At 41.3% G+C, this 20338-nt stretch overlaps 1 protein-coding gene and 1 long non-coding RNA gene across 3 annotated transcripts in view; both read right to left on the reverse strand.

Moving 5' to 3' along the window:
- Positions 1–679: 679 nt before the first annotated feature.
- Positions 680–20338, reverse strand: part of PTDSS2 (phosphatidylserine synthase 2) — a 39978-nt gene continuing 20319 nt past the window's right edge. For both annotated transcript variants that reach the window (XM_035328899.1, XM_035328901.1), the window contains exons 4-12: positions 19485–19552; positions 16645–16779; positions 15596–15646; positions 13665–13778; positions 12107–12225; positions 11247–11361; positions 8866–9011; positions 4007–4192; positions 680–3164 (exon numbers count right to left, since the gene is read on the reverse strand). In XM_035328899.1, coding sequence (XP_035184790.1) covers positions 3020–3164; positions 4007–4192; positions 8866–9011; positions 11247–11361; positions 12107–12225; positions 13665–13778; positions 15596–15646; positions 16645–16779; positions 19485–19552 — 1079 coding nt within the window. In that variant the 3' untranslated portion in view covers positions 680–3019. The remainder of the gene's footprint in view (positions 3165–4006; positions 4193–8865; positions 9012–11246; positions 11362–12106; positions 12226–13664; positions 13779–15595; positions 15647–16644; positions 16780–19484; positions 19553–20338) is intronic.
- Positions 6702–7915, reverse strand: LOC118168477. Its single transcript, XR_004751581.1, has 2 exons — positions 7638–7915; positions 6702–7335 (listed from the first exon to the last, which is right to left on the reverse strand). It is a non-coding gene; the product is annotated as an uncharacterized LOC118168477 (long non-coding RNA).

The following is a 20338-nucleotide window of genomic DNA, read 5'->3' on the forward strand; positions in this document are numbered from 1 at the left end:
AACTCTGGATGCTCTGCAGCAGCTTCCCCTTGACTCTTGGCGCAGAACCGCAGGCCTGGCATCACCCAGGGTTTCCACGTTTCGGTGCGACACCACTCTGCTACCTGGCAGTACCATTCAGGAACTGCGATGGGTGTTTTCATTAGCTGAGTATGTTTTCACTCACCTGACCGATTCCCCTGCATTTTCCCTTTTTAAACCCAACAACTTACCCTTGGTAAACTTCACTACAAATTTTAAGGCGTACCCACATGAGGAATCTACCTCGTTCCAGTTTCCTGAGAAGGAAGGTGAGCTAAGAAAGTGTGCAGTAAGATAAGGATGCGTGTGGACGTGGGAGAGTCACCTCTCATCTCCACGGGGGTGGTCTCATCTTATGCCACTGCAAATATCATTTAAGTAAAGCTTCTCAGCTGTCCTTTCATCATCTCCGTATGAGGTTGCTTTTGCCTGCTCCTCAGAGAGATGATCACAAAAGGATTTCTAAAACCAGGCAAGATTTCAATGATTAGAGCCCACCTGCAATGCTGGACATGAAATCTGGGAAGGATGAACCGAGACTGCAACGTTACTCAACGCGTTGTGTGCACAGCTCACGTCCGCTTTACCGTGCAAAAATCACCCGTGTCAATGACCTACAAGAAGTTTCTGAACAAGACAAACGAGGAGCACAGGCACGTTGTACCAAAGAACACACCAGCAAACATCACTTTATTACACCGGTTCAGTTATCCAGACTAACCCTAAGAGCCAAGTAGATGGATGTAGACAAACACAAGTCAGTGTCTTACGCATCAGGTCAAAGCTCCAGAACTGTTACTGGGAAGGGGTACGCTTCACCAGTTGTTTCAGATGTACACGTGCGGCCCTTCGGTGGGGCAGGGAGGAGGGAGGTGCAGTGACAGATCCCCCCCCAGGTGTGCCTGCTACCACCCAGCTCCTGAGACAGCCTCGAGGTGGTCGTAGGGCAGAAATCAGCGGGGCAGCACAGTGATAACCAGCACAGACGGAACGGAGATACACTGACCTGAGCCTCGCTCAGCTGGGACTACACAAGCACAACGCACTGGTACGAGCTACCAAACAATCAGGTAACAGTTCGTAGGACTGGTAGAAAGCTGGAAATTAGAACGAGTCAGGGTGGAAAGGCATAGAAATAAATACTTGCTCAACTCAGCACCGTCTGCCCATTTACAAACTTGCCAGCATCTAGTTGCACAGCCATTTATTCTTCACTACCTCGGAGCAGCAAAAGACTAGGATTTAAGAGCAGCCATTGAGTGACTATCCATGTTGTACGTGAGAGGTAGCATCCATCTTCCTTGAGTACATTGGTCATCCTCCTCTCTACTAAGCGACTGGGGCAGGCCCCAGGGCCCACGAACTTTGCTTCATTTGTTGAGCTCTTCTGATGCAACCCGATAATTAATTAATGCTCCATTACTTGAAGAGCGCCCTACTGCTAACTGTCCATTCTTTAGGGGTGGAAAATATTTGGGTCACTCTGTAAACCTAGAGAAATGCAGATTTTGGTTGTTGTTCATGTACAGGACCAAAACTGCTCAGAAACGAGGATGTTTGCTAGCCAGCAGCTCTACAAGTCTCCTGCCACTTCAAAAGTTTGGGGCTGTGCTCTTTAAATGCTACTGGTGTTGTTTATGTAATTTTCTTCTGGATAAACACTTCCCTGAAAAATATCCTTTAAGAGCCAGATTAGATCATTGTATCTAAAAAGTGAAACGGTTACATCAGTGCCTCAGGGGCCAACGCAAAGGCTTAGAGCAGGGTTTACCAAATTGATGCTTAGTTGTAGCACTTACATTTTGGAATAACGACCTGAAAAAATGCAGCCCAGGTTTCTAATTTATTTTCCTAGATGCTGAGTCATGAGAAAAAAAAAAGAAAAAAAAAAAAGCTGTTTAGTTTGGCCTGCAAACCTCCACTATGCACTGCTCAGTGAGGAACGATGCGCGTTCCTCCCGCTTGTTCTTTTTGGCAGGGATGGCAGCATGGTAACGGCTATTTTGTGCGTGATTGCAGAGAACACCTTTTCCAGTTGGACTCAGGAGACTGCTCAGCCTGGAGCTACCTCGGGAGGAGAAAGGGGCAGCTCTGAAGGTGGCAGAACAGGACACGCCTTGAACAGCAGACACCAAGAATTAAATCCTCTCAGCAAAGTGAGAATAAGGCAAATAACTGAAGATTGATGGATTAACTCCCATTTTTTTTGTTTGTAATAGATTTCACTCCATGAAGCAAATGAAAGGTGGGCTGACCTTTCTTATTTAACCCTTCCTTACATTTAAGAGATGACCAAGATTAAAAAAAAAAAAAAAAGGAGAAGTGTCCTTCTGTCTCCCCAGAGCTGTGACATAACATAAAATTATTGTGAGCTATTCCAGGATGTTGAAAGTCAGTTTAGAGAAAGGCAATAACCCCTGCATTACAGGGGCTGTAACAGTAGTGTACTGTATCACATTCTGTGCAAGTTACGCAACTTGTTCACAAGTTTATCTGTTTTATCTCGCTGCGCTTCCGTTAATTGGTGGCTGAACACGTTACACAATCTGACTCCACACCTCAAGGTATTTTCAAGCAGAAGAAACAAAATTCATCTCCTGTGCCAGTATCTGCACACTCCAAAACAAGCGCTCCTAATGCCCAAATGTCAAAATCAAAATCTCACAGTTTACTGGAAATAGATCAGCTAGATTCCCTTTGGGCTTTGTTTTCAAACCCCTTGTCTCCAAACCTTGTTTGCAAGGAAGACAAACAACACTTGGACGAAGATCCCATCTCTTTCCAATGGTGTTGGTTCTGACTTCCCTCTACACAGACTTTCTCTGACTAGGTGTACAGGAGGAGAAAGGGTGCGCATGTCGAAGCGACATCTTTTCCCCCAAGAGGATTTTCACACGTTGGAAAACTAACAACGAAACAAGTTAGGTAGGATAAGGTTGAAACTGTCCACCAGGCCAACTTGAGCACAACGAGTTCTTTTTAGCCCTTTGTCCGTTGCTCAAAGTTTCCTTTCTCTTAGTTTGTTCCCATTTTGCTCATCCAGTATTGAAGAATGTCCATCACCATTGCTCAAGCACTTGTCCTTTTCGTATTTGTGTTCTTGCTTCTGTCTTCTTATTTCCTTATACCTCAAGGTGATGTCACTAAAAAGAAAAACAAACAGATGTGTATACCACTGATGTGAATAAACAGTTTCAATATACAATAAAAACAATAAAACAGTTCTGTTCTGGATGCAAGCGCCCTTGGGATAACTTAAACCATCTGAGTATTTTGGCTGGAAATTTCTGAAATTGCTGATGGCATTGATTCATTTGAGATTTGTGTTTCTTGCTAGTAGTCTGGCAATTTTCAGATCTTTCAGAAGCATAACAACAGCAAGTTCAACAACAACCTGTTGCACAGGGCCTGCTCCAGAGATCACACTGTAATTCTTTCAGCCTTGTACTGCTGCTATTTTTTTAAAACCTGCACAGAGCAGCACCCAAACCCAAGGGGTTTAAGTTGGCTCACTTGTTGCTAACACTAGGACAGCTTGGACAATTGCAGTGCAGTAATATTCTTGCAGTGAAGCTGTAAACATCTTAATCTTGTCTAAATCACAGCACACAAAAACCCAAACACTAATCTTGGTTGCCTTCTACATTCAGCCAGGAAAGCCACATTAAGTCAGGCACTTAACCGTTCACCTGCTTCTACAGCAAAAATAACACAAGCAGTCCCACAGAGACCACAGCTACTAGAGGCTTGATCCATAAAGAAAACTGCCAGGATCACGCCTGGAAAACTCCCTGCTTATTTAATAATTCTTAACAGAGAAACACTGTAGCTCTACCCATCCAAAAGAGCTGTAGTCCCTCTTTAGGAAGCACTGAAGACTACTGACAGCATACGTTTGACATTCAACACGCTGTTGAACAGAAGCCTAGAACAGTCCACCCCTAAGATCCAGGCCAGACCTGGAGGTAGCACAACCACTTCTCACCGAATGAAGAAACGCCAGGCTGTCCAGGTGAGCACAAGTATAATCCCCAAGATCCAGCACTGGGTAATGTAGAAAGGAAGTGACAGGGTGAGCGTGTAGGGATCGTACTTCACGACAATCAGGAACTCTGTGGCAGTAATAGCAGCAACCAGCCAGGCCTGCTGACCCAGCTTCTTATGGAACTTCCTGCAAAACAAATGCAGAGATAAAGCAAAGCCATTACTATCAAACTAAGATTTGGAGAAATATTAATTCATAAAAAGGCAGCTAGGGTAATAATTTCATTTAGCTTTGCACAAGTCTTTAAGTCTGGTCTGGATTACACACATACATGCAGGCTGACAACTTCCACCTTGGTATTAATTTCCTCTCAGAGGCCCCGAAAACACTTCAGAAGTTAAACTCCAACATTACATGATACAAGGAAGTAGCCCTACTTTCAAAGTATTGGTAAATCCAAGTTAAAAAAAAATATATATCCAACCAGCTTGAAATTAGCTGAGGTTCAGGGTAAGGTATGAAGTAGGAGCACTACTCCTAGATTACTCCTGCAAATGCCAAGTCACACTGCCATACCTGTATTTGACCCCTAGATAATTAATTGAATTCTGAAATTTACTCTTCCCAAGTAGGTGTTCAGTGAGCTGTCACTAATGACCTCTAAAGGGATTTTAAAAGAAGAAAGCTTAATAACAACAGGGTAAGTCACTGGGAGACACAAGGAAGGTGTTCTGCTTATAGAACAACACAACCTTGAAGCAAAAACATGCTTAATATTTAGTCCCCAGGGTTTGCTTTTAAGCAAGAGCAGACAAGCAAATTAGAAACTGCACTGTTCTGCACAAGCCTAGCGAAGGAGTGTACTTATCAATCACTACTGGTATGAATTAAACTGCAGTACAACCAAGACATCTATTTAGAGGCTCTACTGGCAGAACAAGAGATGGGAGATACGCTATCATTTGGGCCACCTACTCCTGCATGGGAAATACATAAAAATAAAATACCTATTGACTGCCCTTCAAGAAATGTCAGTACCCTCACAGTCAGACTGTTGCTAGAAACCTGGGTAAGTTGCTTGATCTAAACCAGCTAAATCCTGCATTTCTTGACCCTGTCTGCTAACGTCGTTTCTAGACCTGACATTTTTCCCTTTCACTAACCTATCAGACTAGATGATTCGTATAGCTGATGTGGCTCTGTTTGGGCAGCACAAGACCTTTTCTCTGCCTTGTGTTGCACTGGCATCCTGCCCACCACAGCACCACGGGTACACGTGGATTTGCTGCCCAACAGCATAGCCAAGTAGGTGACTCCCCAACTTGGTAGACTAAAGCTTTGTTCTTCTATCACCCACCTTCTGAATCTCGGCTGCAGAGGGGCACTGCCCTCTCACTTATCATAACGTGTCCTGATGTACATTTTCCTACCAGGCCGTTTCTCTTTTGTCCAGCTTACTGTGGTACTCCGCTCCTACCGCAGCGTAAGATGCAGAGTGAAATGCATCCAGGACGACCTCAATGTAAAGTGGCAGAATTACCAGGGCAGGACAAAGGAGATGGGGAGCAAAGTGTTTTAACAGCCTTCAGTGGGCTGGGGAGAGAAAAATGGACATGTTAAGATGACCTCTGCAGTGCTTCTAAGGCATTGCAGCAACAGGAAATTCGAGTTGGGCCTCTAACTATGGCTTAGGCGCTGGCTTAGTAAATGCTGCAATATTCAGTGGCCACATAAGACCTCGGGGCTGTATTTCCTTCCCAGTTTTGCCACAAAATGGACAAAAGAGAAACCACCTAACAAATCCCTGACTAGGATTGCCCTTGGAGAGGGGCTGCTCAGCTAATGCTTCTCTCTGCAAGGCAGAGAAACAAGCCTGCCACCTCCAGCTGGTATAATGCCCAGCTTGCTCAGGTCTGAACAGACCCCCAGGCATCTCCAGTCATGCTGGGGAGAGGGAGCTGCGACTGCACATTTGCTCCCAACTTCGCTTCCCTTCTTTTCATCTGTTGCCAGCAGCTGCATTGAGACCAGCCTTCCTTTAGCAGGCATTTTGCTGCTGCTCAGACACATCTGCTCCATGGAATCCCCTTGGAGTCTCAGTATCTGGAAAAAGATCTAAGCATGGGAAGCAAACAGAGCTTCTCTTCACTCTCCTGTGATGCTTTCCTGAATCCAGGGGAGTCACAGCAAGTCAAGCACACAAAACACACATTTTCTTTAACAAGAGGCCCAAGAGCCATATTTGACACCAATGCATAAGTTCAAACTACACAACATTGACCAAATACACTGGAAAAAATATGACACAGTAAACAGAGTGTGGATTATTGCTGATGCAGATGGGATGAGTGCATTCCACTTTAAAAAATATCCTGCCTAGACCAACTCAAGGTGAAAGGACTTCAGAAACTGCTCCAGGTGATTTACCTGAGATTAACCAGGCAGAAACTAGCCATAACACATGGACAGAGAAAAAAGAAACATCTCTCACTGTGAACTCAAGCTGTTCAGATGACTGGGTCAGCTTTCTGCTTTGCTGATCTGCGTCCTGATTTGCCATTGTTTTCTTTCACTAGCTTATGAGAGCACACTGACAGAAAATCAAGGCAACCCCAACAGAGAGCTGTGCAGACCCTAAGGCTGCCAAAGAAGAGAGTTGGTTCTTCTCTCATGAAAGGTTTTAAAGAAAATCCTATTTTTTTTTTTTTAATTTGACGAATGAGTTTAAAATTCATGGTCTCAATGCAGACCCCTTGGAAGAGACATGAAGACTAGAAACCAGGAAGGTACGGCAAGGTCAGCTGCTATAGGTCCTCTTACATTGTGACTTTTCTGGTCAGGAACATTTCATTAGCCAGTCCTCAAGAACTCCAGAGGCAGAGCATATCAACTGGAATAGGAGCACAGAATATCTAAGAGTTGGAGAACAACTTCAAGAACCACCTCTCCCTTGGACTATTCCCTTCTAGATACTTTTTTTTTTTTGTCACCATGCTCACATCAAGTTCCTGCAAGTAGTCCTACGACTCTCTGCACATACTAAGAATTGTGAATGAGAAAAAAGAGTTTTTGTATTAGAACTTTCCAACATTTAGTCCAGAAAGGAGAAATGTCAGCTGAAGAGACCTAATTGGTTTATCTCAGACAATCCCGTCAATAACAGACAAGGCATTGTGCCATGCTTCTGACAAGGAAGGTCAGTGGAATACTCCAACCTTTGTCCATAAAGTTGTTGAATGAGTTTCCAAAAGGAAAAGGTCAGGAAGGTTTCTCATGTGGTGTTAGCTGGGAGCCTCCCATACAACCTGCTCTTCCTCAGCAGATTCTCCCTACAACACAACAGGAAGAACCCATCAAGGAAGTCCACTAAGTTCCTTGGCTCAAAATGATGTGCAATTGAAAATACACCCAGATATGCTGGTAAAATGGGGGCAAATTATTTCTGTTTGGATGAAATGAAATGCATGAAGGAATCAAAGTCCAGTTGCAAGAATCTTTACAGAGCAGCTATCAGGTAAGACCAGATGCTAGGTTCCACCATTTTTCATGAACAATCTGGTGAGGTCAGGTCTGTGGTGCATCAAGCAGAGCCATGAACCTCAGAAGAAAGGGAGTTAATCACCTTACCCACCAAGAGAAACAGACCAGTAGGTGGTGGTGGCAGTGATGAAGACATGCAGTTCAGGATGAGAGTCTCTGCTTGCTTGGTGAATTTCTCCAGCTCATTGAAAGAATGGAAAGAATTAGCAGTGAGGCACTGGTGACTGATGATTCTCCTAAACTTCAATGTCATGCCATGTGGTTGAACAGAGGGCAAAGGAGTTGTTTTTTTCTAACCCAAACAAAAGGACCAGAAGATGGAGGAGTGGTGCTAAGGAGAAGAGCTCACCAGTGAGAGGTAGAGACCTCTTCTTACCTTTGAGTTGGAGGCACGTCCCAAACCAGTAGGTCCGACACCAAAGGCAGGGGCAGCCTGCCACTGCTGAATGTCCTGCAATCCGCCTAAGCAATGTGGGCTGGCCCTTCTTCCCAGCTCTAGGAGTCAAAGCCTTGCAATGGAAACTGATCTTCAGAGAATGGTGGAACCCTAAATTCTGAACACAGACACTTTTTGCGTTGGTCAGTGACAGACAATGAGCACCCCTTGAAGCCAGGCGTTGTCTTAGACTTAAGATGTGGGCTCAGGCAATTTGTGACATTACTACTAAAACTTAAAAGAAAACGCGATTTTGAGAACAAAGCATTCTCTGATCTCACATGGTCTGCAGAAACAAAAGCAGCAAGGACAAATATGATGCTTAAGTAGGAACAGTCTGAAAGTACATGCACTGTTGTGTATAGGTGCACTTTGCCTTCAGTATACTTTACTGTAGAGTCTGCTGATGTGCAAGAGGGTGCCGTGAGAGCTTCAGGGGACCAGGAACCAGTTGGAGACAGGTCAAGAAAAGAAGCACCTTTAAGAAACAGGTGTTTTAGTTTGGGCCCTGTTGTCCTTAGAAGGTACTACTAAGGACTAGAGTTCCTGGCTATCGATCTGAAAATGGAGTTAAGTACTCCCCTGCCCACAAGCCAGTGGCACTCCAGCTAATTACACATTGCATGCTCAAAAGAGTGATCACTTATTAAAATCTGAGATTAAAAACAGCACACATGGAATGCCCTTAACAGCTGTCCTCCATCCAGATGCAGTCAGAATTTTACCTCCAAACCAAAAGAAAACAAAGCAGATGCTCTGGGGTTAGATCATTTTGTCCCCAGCAAGCTGAGATGGATGCTAACAAGCTGGAGCAAACTGGAGCAAATACAGAATAAAGCAAGTGAAGCTTGACATGGTAATATACACAAGAGGACTGGCTTACGGGTCATCCATGAAGTCGTAGATCTCCCTCATAGCCACACCTCCCACATTAACAAAAAAGACAAGTCGTAACAGGACCAAGTAGTGTTCTGGTGGCATCCAAAGGACAAACTTCAAGTAAAATGTGTTCAGCTCTGCCAATAAAAACTGAGAAAAAGGACATTTTAATTACATTCAGAAGACTTCACTGAATGAAGCCTCGAATCTCCCTGCACCCATGCATGACCCCCCCCACACCCACCCAATTATTCACTGACTCCACAATGCCCTGTGGTATCACTAAACCCACCATCATCAGCTGCAATAATGACCAAGAATAGGTGGCAGGTTTGTTTGTTTGTTTGTTTTTGACATCCCCCCCAGTTGCTGAGTGTGTTGGAAGAGGTTATAAAAAACACTTACATGTTTGTGCATAGCACAGGACACAAAAGAAACCTGGCCAAGCATCACATCTAGTGTCAAACATGTTTATTGGGAGTTTGAAGTACCTTCAGAACTACTACTAACAAATCCTAAAAGCAAAAAGCTTCTCTTTCCAAGTATTTAAAAATCTCACCGAGGGAACCCAAAATGACAAGAGGCAGTAGCAATGAGTCCCGGTTGGTGTTTTTACTTGCCTTTTTTGCTCTCTCCCTTTTTTTTAAACAGTTGTGCAAACACCACTGCCAAAGCCAACTTAGGAGCACTGGTTACACATTTATAGCAAATGTTCTCAAGCGAGCTGCCCTCACAAAGCGATTAAGTGAGCAAGTAGGCACTAGTTTCTCATTTCAGAAGAAATCATATTAAAAGGCATTAGGTGTTGCTCAATACAGAAGTATATGCCAATACGTGAAGCTGTTTATAAACTGGAAATCAGCTGCAGCTATGTTTTGCTACAAGAAGCATTATTATACCAAAAAACTAGTATAAACTCAATAGAACCTCTCAGCTGCAGAATCTACTCCTGCACTGAAAAATGATTTCTTCAGAGTGAAAAAAAAATGTAGTATGCACACAGTAACCATTAAAGTAAACACAGATTTTATTTATACAGGGACATTTACGTTAATTCTCCCATCAACCATGGGAACCTCAGCAAGTCCGTTATGCTGTGAGAACTGGGCAAATGTTTTATGTAGCAGAAAGCAGGTGATTTCAAGTTCTTTTCAACTGGGTTTGCAAACCGCCTGATGCATCCCTGCTGGCACTGCTTTATGTTGCTTGCTTCGTTACAGATAGCATATTGCTCCCGCAGCACACTCAATCTGCAACATGACGTTAATGTAAAGCAAGACAGAGGTGGTAACTTATGAGCTGACTGTGTCCCACTCAGCAAGCTGGGATAGGGAACTTCAAAATAAGCCACCACTCAATTTCATATTCCACATATTTCAAGATGATTAAGTATGCTGTGCTAGCAACTATTACAGAATACACAGACCAGTTATATCCTGTACCATAGCAGAAGCTAGTTAACACCCATTGTCTTTGGGATCACTAAAAGTACCACAAAGGGGTTTTTGTTATTGTTTTTAAGTTAAATTTGACAGTTACTGGATTGAAATAAGCCTGAGTTGCTCAAAACTGAACCGAATTACATCCCGTGGATACCACAAAGGCCAAAGTCTCCTAACTGAGAAGAGGCAGGAGTGGGGAAGCAGCATTTAAAAATGCCAAATTTTTCCTCCATGTCAACACCATGTGCTACACCTATGACTGTGAAATGGAAGCTATGAATTCAAGATAATGCATTCCCACAATGTAGCCACCCAGATGGCTAAATCAAGGAGGCAGACTTCCAATGTATTGCAACTGCTGGAGAAACAAACATTTTATTTTGTCTAAATGGGGTGAGTTTACCTGCACTGGTCAAGCTGGATATCATTAACACTGTCTAGTACTACATGTTCAGTGAAACATCAAAAAAATAGGATAGCATAATTATTTAAGTCTGTATAAAAATATTATCCAAGGCAAAACTGCAGGCGTCAGGAGCCATACTGCCCAGAGCTAACGTACGGCAGCCTGAGGCTTTAACCACAGTCCTCTCCAGCTGGAATGTGTTACGTATCCGCTTGAGGCAGAGAGAGAAACAAGCCCCTTCCATCCAAGGCCAATGTTTTTGGTAGCAGCAGTTACTCACTGAATTGTGTGTAGATCACAGTTTAAGTCATCCACATTGCCAATCAGTGATGTTCAGCAAGAAAAAAGTATTTATGTGATCAATCTGTAGACTGTACCAGAGACATGGAAATCTTTTCTGCAGGATTCAGGAGCAATCTCTTCTTGGCCTCAACTACAGAAACATCACCACACCAGTGTTTCAGCCTAAGTTACCTTCTGCATAGTCAAGTATTACAGAACATCAAATCAGATGATAGAGAAAAGATGTTTCCTTACTACAAAGATAATGCCACAAACTGCTAGCCATCTGCGTAAGCTGGATGCTGGCTTCCACTCAAATTTGACCCAGCTATACGGGGTGAACTGGAAGACAATTCTCTTCATTTTGCCTCTGAAAGGAAAACAGAACACATTGTTACGATTATAAGAAATGGCAGATAAGAGACATCTACATTCCCATTTCAGACATCAATCCATGTATGTAAAATGCCTCCATTTACTGCGTTAAAAGTACTACTTAATGAGATTTAACATTTCAAGTTAGCCTTCTCTTAAAGAGAAGCCCGTTATCAGACTATCATGTTAACTTTTAGTAGATTACACCCATTGTAGTAAGCAGTTCCTCAGTTCTGCTTTGCTAAGCAAGGAAATGCTACAGACAAGAATAGTTCCCTACCGGTAGAACACTACAAGGGATTTATTCAATTAAAGGTTTCAGCATCCCAATTACTATGAAGTTTTGATTACTGGGAAATGCATTATTTGCAAACAGATCCTTGCTGTGAATGAAAGAGCCTGATACTGGACTTGGGTTTCCTGAATCTCCAGTTACAATTTCATTATACAACCTAATTTCCACGAGACACCCTCAGTTCCTAGACATCAGGCAATGCTCATGACAGACAGGTATGTTTTGTTTGTTTGTTTTTTAACAATTTTGTGTGCAGGTTAAATAAAATTATCATATACAAGCTTCCATGTTGTGTCAAGTTATTCAATAACTGAGTCATTTAAACACATGTGGATTCTTTAGATCACATTAACAGGATAATCCATCAGCAAGCAAGGTCTTAAGCAGAGTCCCAAACTTTGTGCAGTGCTACTGCTTGCAGAGTTAACTTTCTAGGCCAACTTACTTGTATGTAGGAATGTTCCAAAGTCCTTGCCATTTGTATGTTTTCAAAGAAAGCCAAGAGAGTGTCTTCATCCCACAGTAAATTCCTAATCCATTACATAAGATAACATCCATTATCCACTGAAAGGAGAAAGAACAGTGATGCTGGTAAAGAAACCGTAAAGCTTGTAAAAAAGGAAAATACTATAAATACATTTATGTGCAGACACAGCCACAAGGACTGAACGTTCCCAGAAGAGTGGTGTATGAACCATCAGGAGAGAGAATCTGAACTACCCAAGTCTGTTACAGCAAACATCTGTAAAATACTTGTGCTTTAACTCCTCTTTTGCTGTATTCCTTCTGCTACAGAATATACCTCTTCCTATTTACTATTCATCTCCACTCTGTTAAGTGATAACTTGAAACACAGTAAAATAAGTCTGAACATGTTCCTAACGTGCTGTCTAAACCTCAGACTGCCTCCTAAAGAAATTACTCATCTCCAGGATGCGAAATTAAACTCGTGATTTCTCCTCATGCTCTGCCTTACTCTCTCATTCTGGAGACAGAGCTCTTGAGCTGAGAAAAAACTGGCTGCCCTCTTCATTTGAAGAAGGAGAGCACAGTGTTCATTTCATTAGACGTTTTTTGAAGGTGAAACGTCTTTGCTTGATATCTTTATGCAAACTGCATTTATTTTCATAAACAGAACCACATAGCAAATCATCACAAGCTTGGGAAAGAACCTGGACTGTACAAGCTGAAATACCATAAGAACCAGAGCTGTGCGCCCTGAATGTTGATAATTTTGATTGCTCCTGTAGCCAATTTCCATTTCACAGGAATATGACAAACATAGAAAAGAAAAAGAAAATAAAGTATGACACTTTAAGCTACAGAGCTTACTTTTTCCATAGAGAAACTAGGTAATAGTAATTAGCCCCTCTGGCTTTAAAAAATACACACAAGCAGTGTTTTAGGACAAGAGAGGTTATACACTACAAAGTATAAAAACCATAAAGCTTTTCAGTAAGGCCAAACCTTTATCTTTCCGAGCAGCTTTTTATGCACCATAGCAGGACTTCTAAACTCAGCAATATTGACTGTTTTCAGAAAACAATAAAGATAAGTCTACGCTGAAGGAAGAGCCGGACATAAATTGCACTGAGCCTGTTTTCTTAATAGACAAGAAAAATCACCACATGAAACTCTACGCACAAAGTTCTGCCTCTCTCTTAATTTCAGACTTGATGGTTTGTATCATCAAATATTTCAAAATGTTCAGCTAAAGCCTTAGTCTTTCTCTGGTGTGGAATGAACCAAAACAAATATTTAACCACATGAAATAAAGTTACCATTCCACAGAGAAGTCTGAAAACCTGGAAAATTATACAAACTGTGACAAACATATAACAAGCTCAATATGGAGAAGTGCCAAACCTCCTGAGCTGCTATGGCCATACATACCTTTTTGGTCGTGCACATCACGTAATTTACTTTTCACCATTTCCTGCCCCCTCCCTTTAAAATATATACCTCAGTTTAGACACAAATATAATGGTTTGTGCAGTACATACGTGATCCCACCAACATTCACTGAAGTTTGGAAGCTGGTGTTCCAGACTGTACTCCAGAAATTCAAACATCACACTGATAATCATACACATCCACCAGTCTCGAATCATCAGTGTCTGTAACAAGGGAGAAAAATCTTTCAAATGTCCACAACAGTAGTTGTACAACATACTAAAGTCATTACAGAAACAAATACTTGCACACTGTACTGAGCAGAACCAGACACCACTTACACTGATGTCCTTCAGAAATCTAAAGGAAGAACTCCAGAAATACCATAGAGACACTGCTTAGATTTACAGTTTTGCCATGGTGTATGGACATATTATGTTATTTTCTAATTTCAAAACTCATCACTTAAAGAATAAGAATTTAGATACGTATTATCAAGCATTAGTCTGAAAAGATGATCTATATGACTCCAGAGTAAACAAGGCCCACAATAATTTCTGATGAATGAGGCACATTCATTTCCAGTATTGCTGTTCTGGTGCTTCGAGAGGTAACTTAAGAATCTGTTACTCAAAACAGGGGAAACAGGAAAACAACAACAAACAAACACCACATGCTCCTTGCTGTTTATGAAGACAACACACCCAACTTCCAGCTTTTTATAGAAAAATATGTTAATTGACAAATAAGAAAAATAGCTGCCAGCTTCCTTCTAGCTTAGCAGCAGAGAAATGAACACCTCGTGGGGCATGCTGAGCTCTCCAGATCAGCCTGCAAGCTGACAAGTTGACATATCATCTCAAGGATTTCTGCAGAAACATTCTCCCAAGTCATTTTAATCAAAACTAGGCTTCTTCCAGACCAAGACAGATAATAGCTTGAATGAGCAGACAGGCATCTTGAATTATAGCCCAGACAAGTTCTTCAGGAATGTGTTACTACTCCCTTATGTCTTTTAATCATGTTCTGCCTATTTAGGCATTTGTTCTCAGAATGACATTATTTGTACAAATACTGATTGTAATTGAAATGTTATTTTGATATTTACGCTTTTAATGGAATTCTCTCGGACAAAGAAGATCCAAGTTTCTCCAAATTTACGATTTTGTATACTAACAGAACAAGCCATAGACATGCTGATCTGAAGTCAAAGTCTCCCCAAGCCTACCACACTCATCTTTTGGTTATGGGAAAAAAAAAAAAAAAAGAGACACAGAACAATACATCTGCACTTCTGAAGACAAAAAACAACACAGCAGTTATAACTTCTTTTTAAAGCAGACTGAGCTTTTTCAGCTTATTATTCCTGGTGGTCCGGAAAAAAAAGCTTATAAAAACAGACAAAAAAAGAGAAGGCCTGCAGGACAAAGTAAAGTTAGCATGTAAACTTGGATATTTTTTTTTTAAGCAATATTTAGACCAAAGTGTTCAGTAAAAAATGGACTGAATGTGTTCTGCCAGAGACAAGCACAACCTGAATTTCTTCAACAGTGGGTTACTTTGTAGTAAATATCAGCAAGAAATAAAACAGCACCTATCCACTTATGATTGAAATTCCTGATTTGGAAGCCACTGGGAAAAGCCTGTCTTGGAACAATCCTAGCGTATCGCCATGCATCTATTTTGGATAACAAACTTTTGCTGAATTTTCTGAATACTGTCTTCTTCCCCACACTCTACATCCAAAGGTCATTCAAAGATTTATCTTGCTGCAGAAGTAAAGGATTTTACTTTTATTGATCTCATCTCAGAGTGAATTACAGCGAAGGAAGGAGCTTGCCAATGTAATGTTACTTTGGAAAGAAATGAAAGCCTTTTTTTCCCCTGTTCAGTCACCTCATGTTTTACAAACACAGTCTAGTTCACAGATGACTGCCTAATATAATTGATCATTAAGACTGGCATTGCTAAAACAGAAGCAGTCAAGCTATGAAAGAAGAATAGTACTGTAAGAGAAATGTAACAGAAGGCTCATTCTTACTTTCAGGTACCAGCCAAAAAAGTGAGCAGGAACAAATCCATCCAGCTTGTCCTACAAACCAAGAAGAGAGTGTAGGTCAGTTTGTACTACAAACAATTACTCAACTTTGAAGCTTACTTTTTTTCCAGGAAAAGATGCAGCAATAAACTTCAGTTGTTCCACATTCTAGATGCATTTTAAGAGACTCTTTGTTCTCAAGTACAGTGAACATACAAGAAACCTTTAAAGCAAAGTCAGGAAGCTTAAAGGGCAGAAACTGCAATCAGGACTAAAGTGGAGACTACCTTCTTAATGCAAAATGTCATGTTCTTTGCCTTCCAAGGGGAAGGAAGGATGCATTCAAACCAGACATGATAAAGAAAATGCATTTCTTCACCATACCCCAATCTTGTATTTAGGAAGGCTTCTTGCATCTTCCCATTCTTGGCAACAAAATACATGGGCAAAGAGTGGCTCTCCTCCACCTACTGCCAGTGGAGCACTAGGAGAGGAAAGCTCTTACTGCTCTCAGTTATTATGCTTCCTGATGCACTGAAGACTTACATGGTAGACCCAAAGAATTCAGTGCTCCACAACTGTGGAGTTGAAAGCAATCACAATTCCACTGCCCCTGAATTTCAAGTCCTCTAGGAGCCAGCAAGAAACAATAAGCTGACAATTTGTGGTATACAGTAAAGTCCAACTTATGGGCTGCTTGCAACATGCAACTTTTGAACTTTGTGCCTCAAGGTGACTGGGATTAGAAGATTCCTTAGGTATGCTAATAAATCCAGACTCTTAGGGGAAACAGGTTTACATCAATGATCTGAGAAACAATGATTGTTCAAGTTTACCCCCTTTCTTGGGCAGTGTAATTAGGATACAAAGAAGCACATCATCTGCCAGGGAAGTGCAAGGAAGAGAACACAAAGAAGCTAGAATCAGTCATGACCTGCTTTCTGATTCAGCACTCAGAAAGACTGAGGACTGCACTTTCAAGTTTTTAAATTAAGCAACCATTACAAAAAAAAAAAAAAAAAGACTCACTAGCAAATAACTTTGTTTCTTACCCAGATGTTGTGAAATGGATCCGTTTCATTGCCAGGATCATAAATAAGGCAGTTGCCACCATAATCTCTTTCTGGCAAGGGAACACCTAAATTTGGATCAATGTACTTCATAAACTGTCTCCCATCTTGTACAGTCTGCAAAAGGAACACAAAACCCAGGTTTTCCTCTTAGTAAGTGCTAATGGACAGAAAAATACAACGATAACTTATATCAACAGCCTATCTTCAAATGGGGGTTTTTTAATGCGTTGCAAAACAATTCTTAAAGTACATCTAGACCTCAGAGCATCACATAGCACGTACACCTGAGTTTCCAAACCTCTAATGCCAAATACTGCAGACAGAAACGACTACAAAATGAACTTAATATTTCTTAAAGATAAAAAAAAAAAAAACAGATCTTTAATTCAGTTTCCTAAGCTTCTCCTCTATGCCCCCTCTCTTCTAAACACTTAGTACTTGAACTGACACACAAGTCATCCTTCTTTCTGCCCTTCTTCCCTTCCTCTCTTCATGAGGGTAAACAAAAAAGCAGTCAGCAAACAAGGAAAGGTTATTTTAATGTCTGCATCTCCTACACTAGTGGCCTCCTTGTTTCCTAGAACGGGAAAGATACAGCTGCAGGAAACGCAGCTCGAACAAAATGCAGCACATACGAGCATCCGTAGATGGAGCATGCAGATCACATGCTCTGTTAGCAGGATTTGTCTTGCATGTGTGCTCAGCTCACTTCAGCTACAGAAAGTTGAGATCTGCACTGAGTTTCATGGCTGAAAAGAATTGGCACTGCCTGTTGCATAAACAGCCATTTCCAATAACATCCCACTAGCAGCACAGGTAATAAACCCTGAAGCAAACTGCAAGGAGAAAAATTACCCAACTATTTGTTATAGAAGGTGACCAAGACCTGAACTACTTTACTGGTCACTCACACAAACATTTACTGAATGGGCATTTCCCAAGGAAATCGATCACTGCTGTGGTCAATGTTTTACAGCAGAACATCAATGACAGACAGACGGATAAGCTAGCAGATATTAAAAACTGAGCAATGCCAAGATTAGTTAATAGCAATAATAAAGTTATAGAATGAAACCAATAAAGTCAGACTAACTATAAGACAAGTTTCAACCATGAGCAAACTTGTATTTACTTTTCAAGTAGTTTAGTCACTAACTGACTCAACAGAATTTTAACCTTACTTAAACCTGTGCAAGAGTCATAATGTATTTTTAGTAAGGAGCTGGGCACCAGCTAGTGAGTGTCCTTAACAACTAAATGGCCAGTAACACAACATTCTGCCAGAGGAAAGCAAAGCAGTTCCAGGCTTTCCTATGAGAACTCGGAACTGCAACAGTGCTATCAAATAAAAATGAAACACATTAGTCAGTTTGGTTGCAGCCAGTCATGAGTATCATTTACAAGGATGCCTGGAAAAAATAGAGGGTGACATGAAACAAACAGTAAGAAAATAAGAATAAATTGGAACTGAATAAATATTCCTCAGTGGTGAGGAATAACAACAAAAAAAAGCAAGACAGACCTGTTCATGCTTGTGAAAGGGTCAGAACTCCACTCCCTCCAAGCAGGACAGGCAGCCTGAAAGAAACCCTAATGAGACATTAGGGCCCTGCGTAAGGGTTTACAGTGAACCCCCAAGTTATGCCAACAGGACAGAAAAAACATCTTGTTCTTTACTGACCTACTGCGGACACATTCCAGCTGCCCACTGACACAACAAACCAGCCAAAAACCAAACCAAACCAAAAACCCCACACCAGACTTCGTCATTCTTAAAGAGGATTTGGCATTGACTTTTGAGAAGACTCCAGGAAGGTCGAGAAGAACAAGAAACGCTGAAGCCAAAGGAAATTTTTGATTAACCAGAAAGGATTTGATCAATATTAAAAACTTGTTTGCAAAGCAAATGTCCTACTCCAACATGAAGACAGCTGACAGGTTGTGACCCTTCTGAATTCTAGTCCCACTTCTTAAAGCTCTTTGGCCTCTAGAGGCAAAACATGATATTTTTAAATATGTTCCTCATCATCTTCTTATCTAAAGTGATCAGTTTAATGCTACTTGAGTACACAATGGTACTTCACAACCCTTTTAAAATGCAGAGCACCAAATGCTACTGGGATGTCAGCAGGAAGATACTGGTTGAAAAAGATCCACTGGCAACTCCAAAACCTAACACCAAAAAGTAGCCAAGGTCTGACAGAGCAGAATGTTTAACTCCCATTATCCTATATCTCTACATTTGCTTTGGCTTCAAGGTATACTGCTGCCTGAGGAGATGACTACAACAACTGGATTGTGTAACTGAGGAGAGGGTAAGTCTCCTTCAAAACCTAGAGCTCTTTTTTTTTTTAAAAAAAAAAAAAAAAAAAAAAAGTATTCCAAGGTGTTAAACAAGTTGAATTCACTCCACAATCTGTAGGGTCTAAGAAACTAACAGCTGATACACAACTTCAGCAGTGAAATCAAATCCAGCAAAGCGGAGACTAGATGTCAGAAGCACTAACTCCTGGTCATTTGATGTAACCAACAATACCGACTTTTTAATTAACTTGTTTAAGATCACTTCACTGTGGTGTCTAACCGGGGCTGAGATTAACTGGAGGTCAGGAGAAGAGACAACAGGGTGAAATATTTTGAGAAAATATATATATATTTTTAAGTTTTCTTCAACCTAGAAGTCCCATTAAATAAGACAATGAACACAGGAATGAAGTCAAGCATCTTCTGCAGTCAGTGAGGATCCCAAAAAAACAATACAAGTGATTTTATACCCATGTTAGACATCTAGCTGCTAAACAGCAGTTTAAGGTACTTACCTGGAACAGTATAAAGATGAGGAAGAGTTCATACACAACGCTGACACACAGCCAGAACCTCCAGTAAGCTACAGAAACAGACAAGCAGGATGTCAGCAAAAGCTTCAAGAAGAGTTGTCAATTATGCATCTGTTGCAACTTAACATTTCAAGAAGAGATGCTCTCACCAAGACATCACAAAGCTCAGTATTCAAAGTATTTGCTGTCCTTCCTGAAGGGTACAGCCAGAAAGGCTTGTTCAACTACTAGAAAGGCTGCTATGCAAATATGCCAGAATTACTCTGGCAATGACCAGGATCAACAAAAAATGCTTCAACCTGATGAACTAAATATTTAAGAACTAGAAGGAATATTTGCCACTTACAATGTTTTCTAGCAGTCCTTGGAATGGAGCTGTATCCTTCCTGAACTGATCTTATTTCTTCCTCCAGAACGTCGCATAACCTGATCTGCCCAGCTTTGGTTTTCCCAGGACTATCATGGCTAAGCAGCTTGGCCAACGTCTACCTATTTATTGCTAAAACAGACAAAACTAACACCAGCAGGGGGGACACCTCTGCTTTGGTTTGTAAGCCCATCTTCTTCCCTGAAGATGTTTTTTCCTTGAAGGGCAGGAAGCATTTCAAAAATGCCAAAGGTGTTTTCACTTTTACTAGGAATTCAATACAAAAAAAATATGAAAGGCTTAGCAGGTGCTAGATGCAAGACCAATGAAATCATCTGATGCTCTCCATAATAAGAAACATCATGCAAAGCTCATCTGTTTCAGAGCCTACCGTCATTTTTCACCCTCACAAGATGTGTGATTTCAGCTCTTCTCAGACTGAAGCAACACCTGAAGCTAAAGGGTACAC

Source organism: Oxyura jamaicensis, chromosome 5, assembly GCF_011077185.1.
Source record: "Oxyura jamaicensis isolate SHBP4307 breed ruddy duck chromosome 5, BPBGC_Ojam_1.0, whole genome shotgun sequence".
Lineage (NCBI taxonomy): Eukaryota > Metazoa > Chordata > Aves > Anseriformes > Anatidae > Oxyura > Oxyura jamaicensis.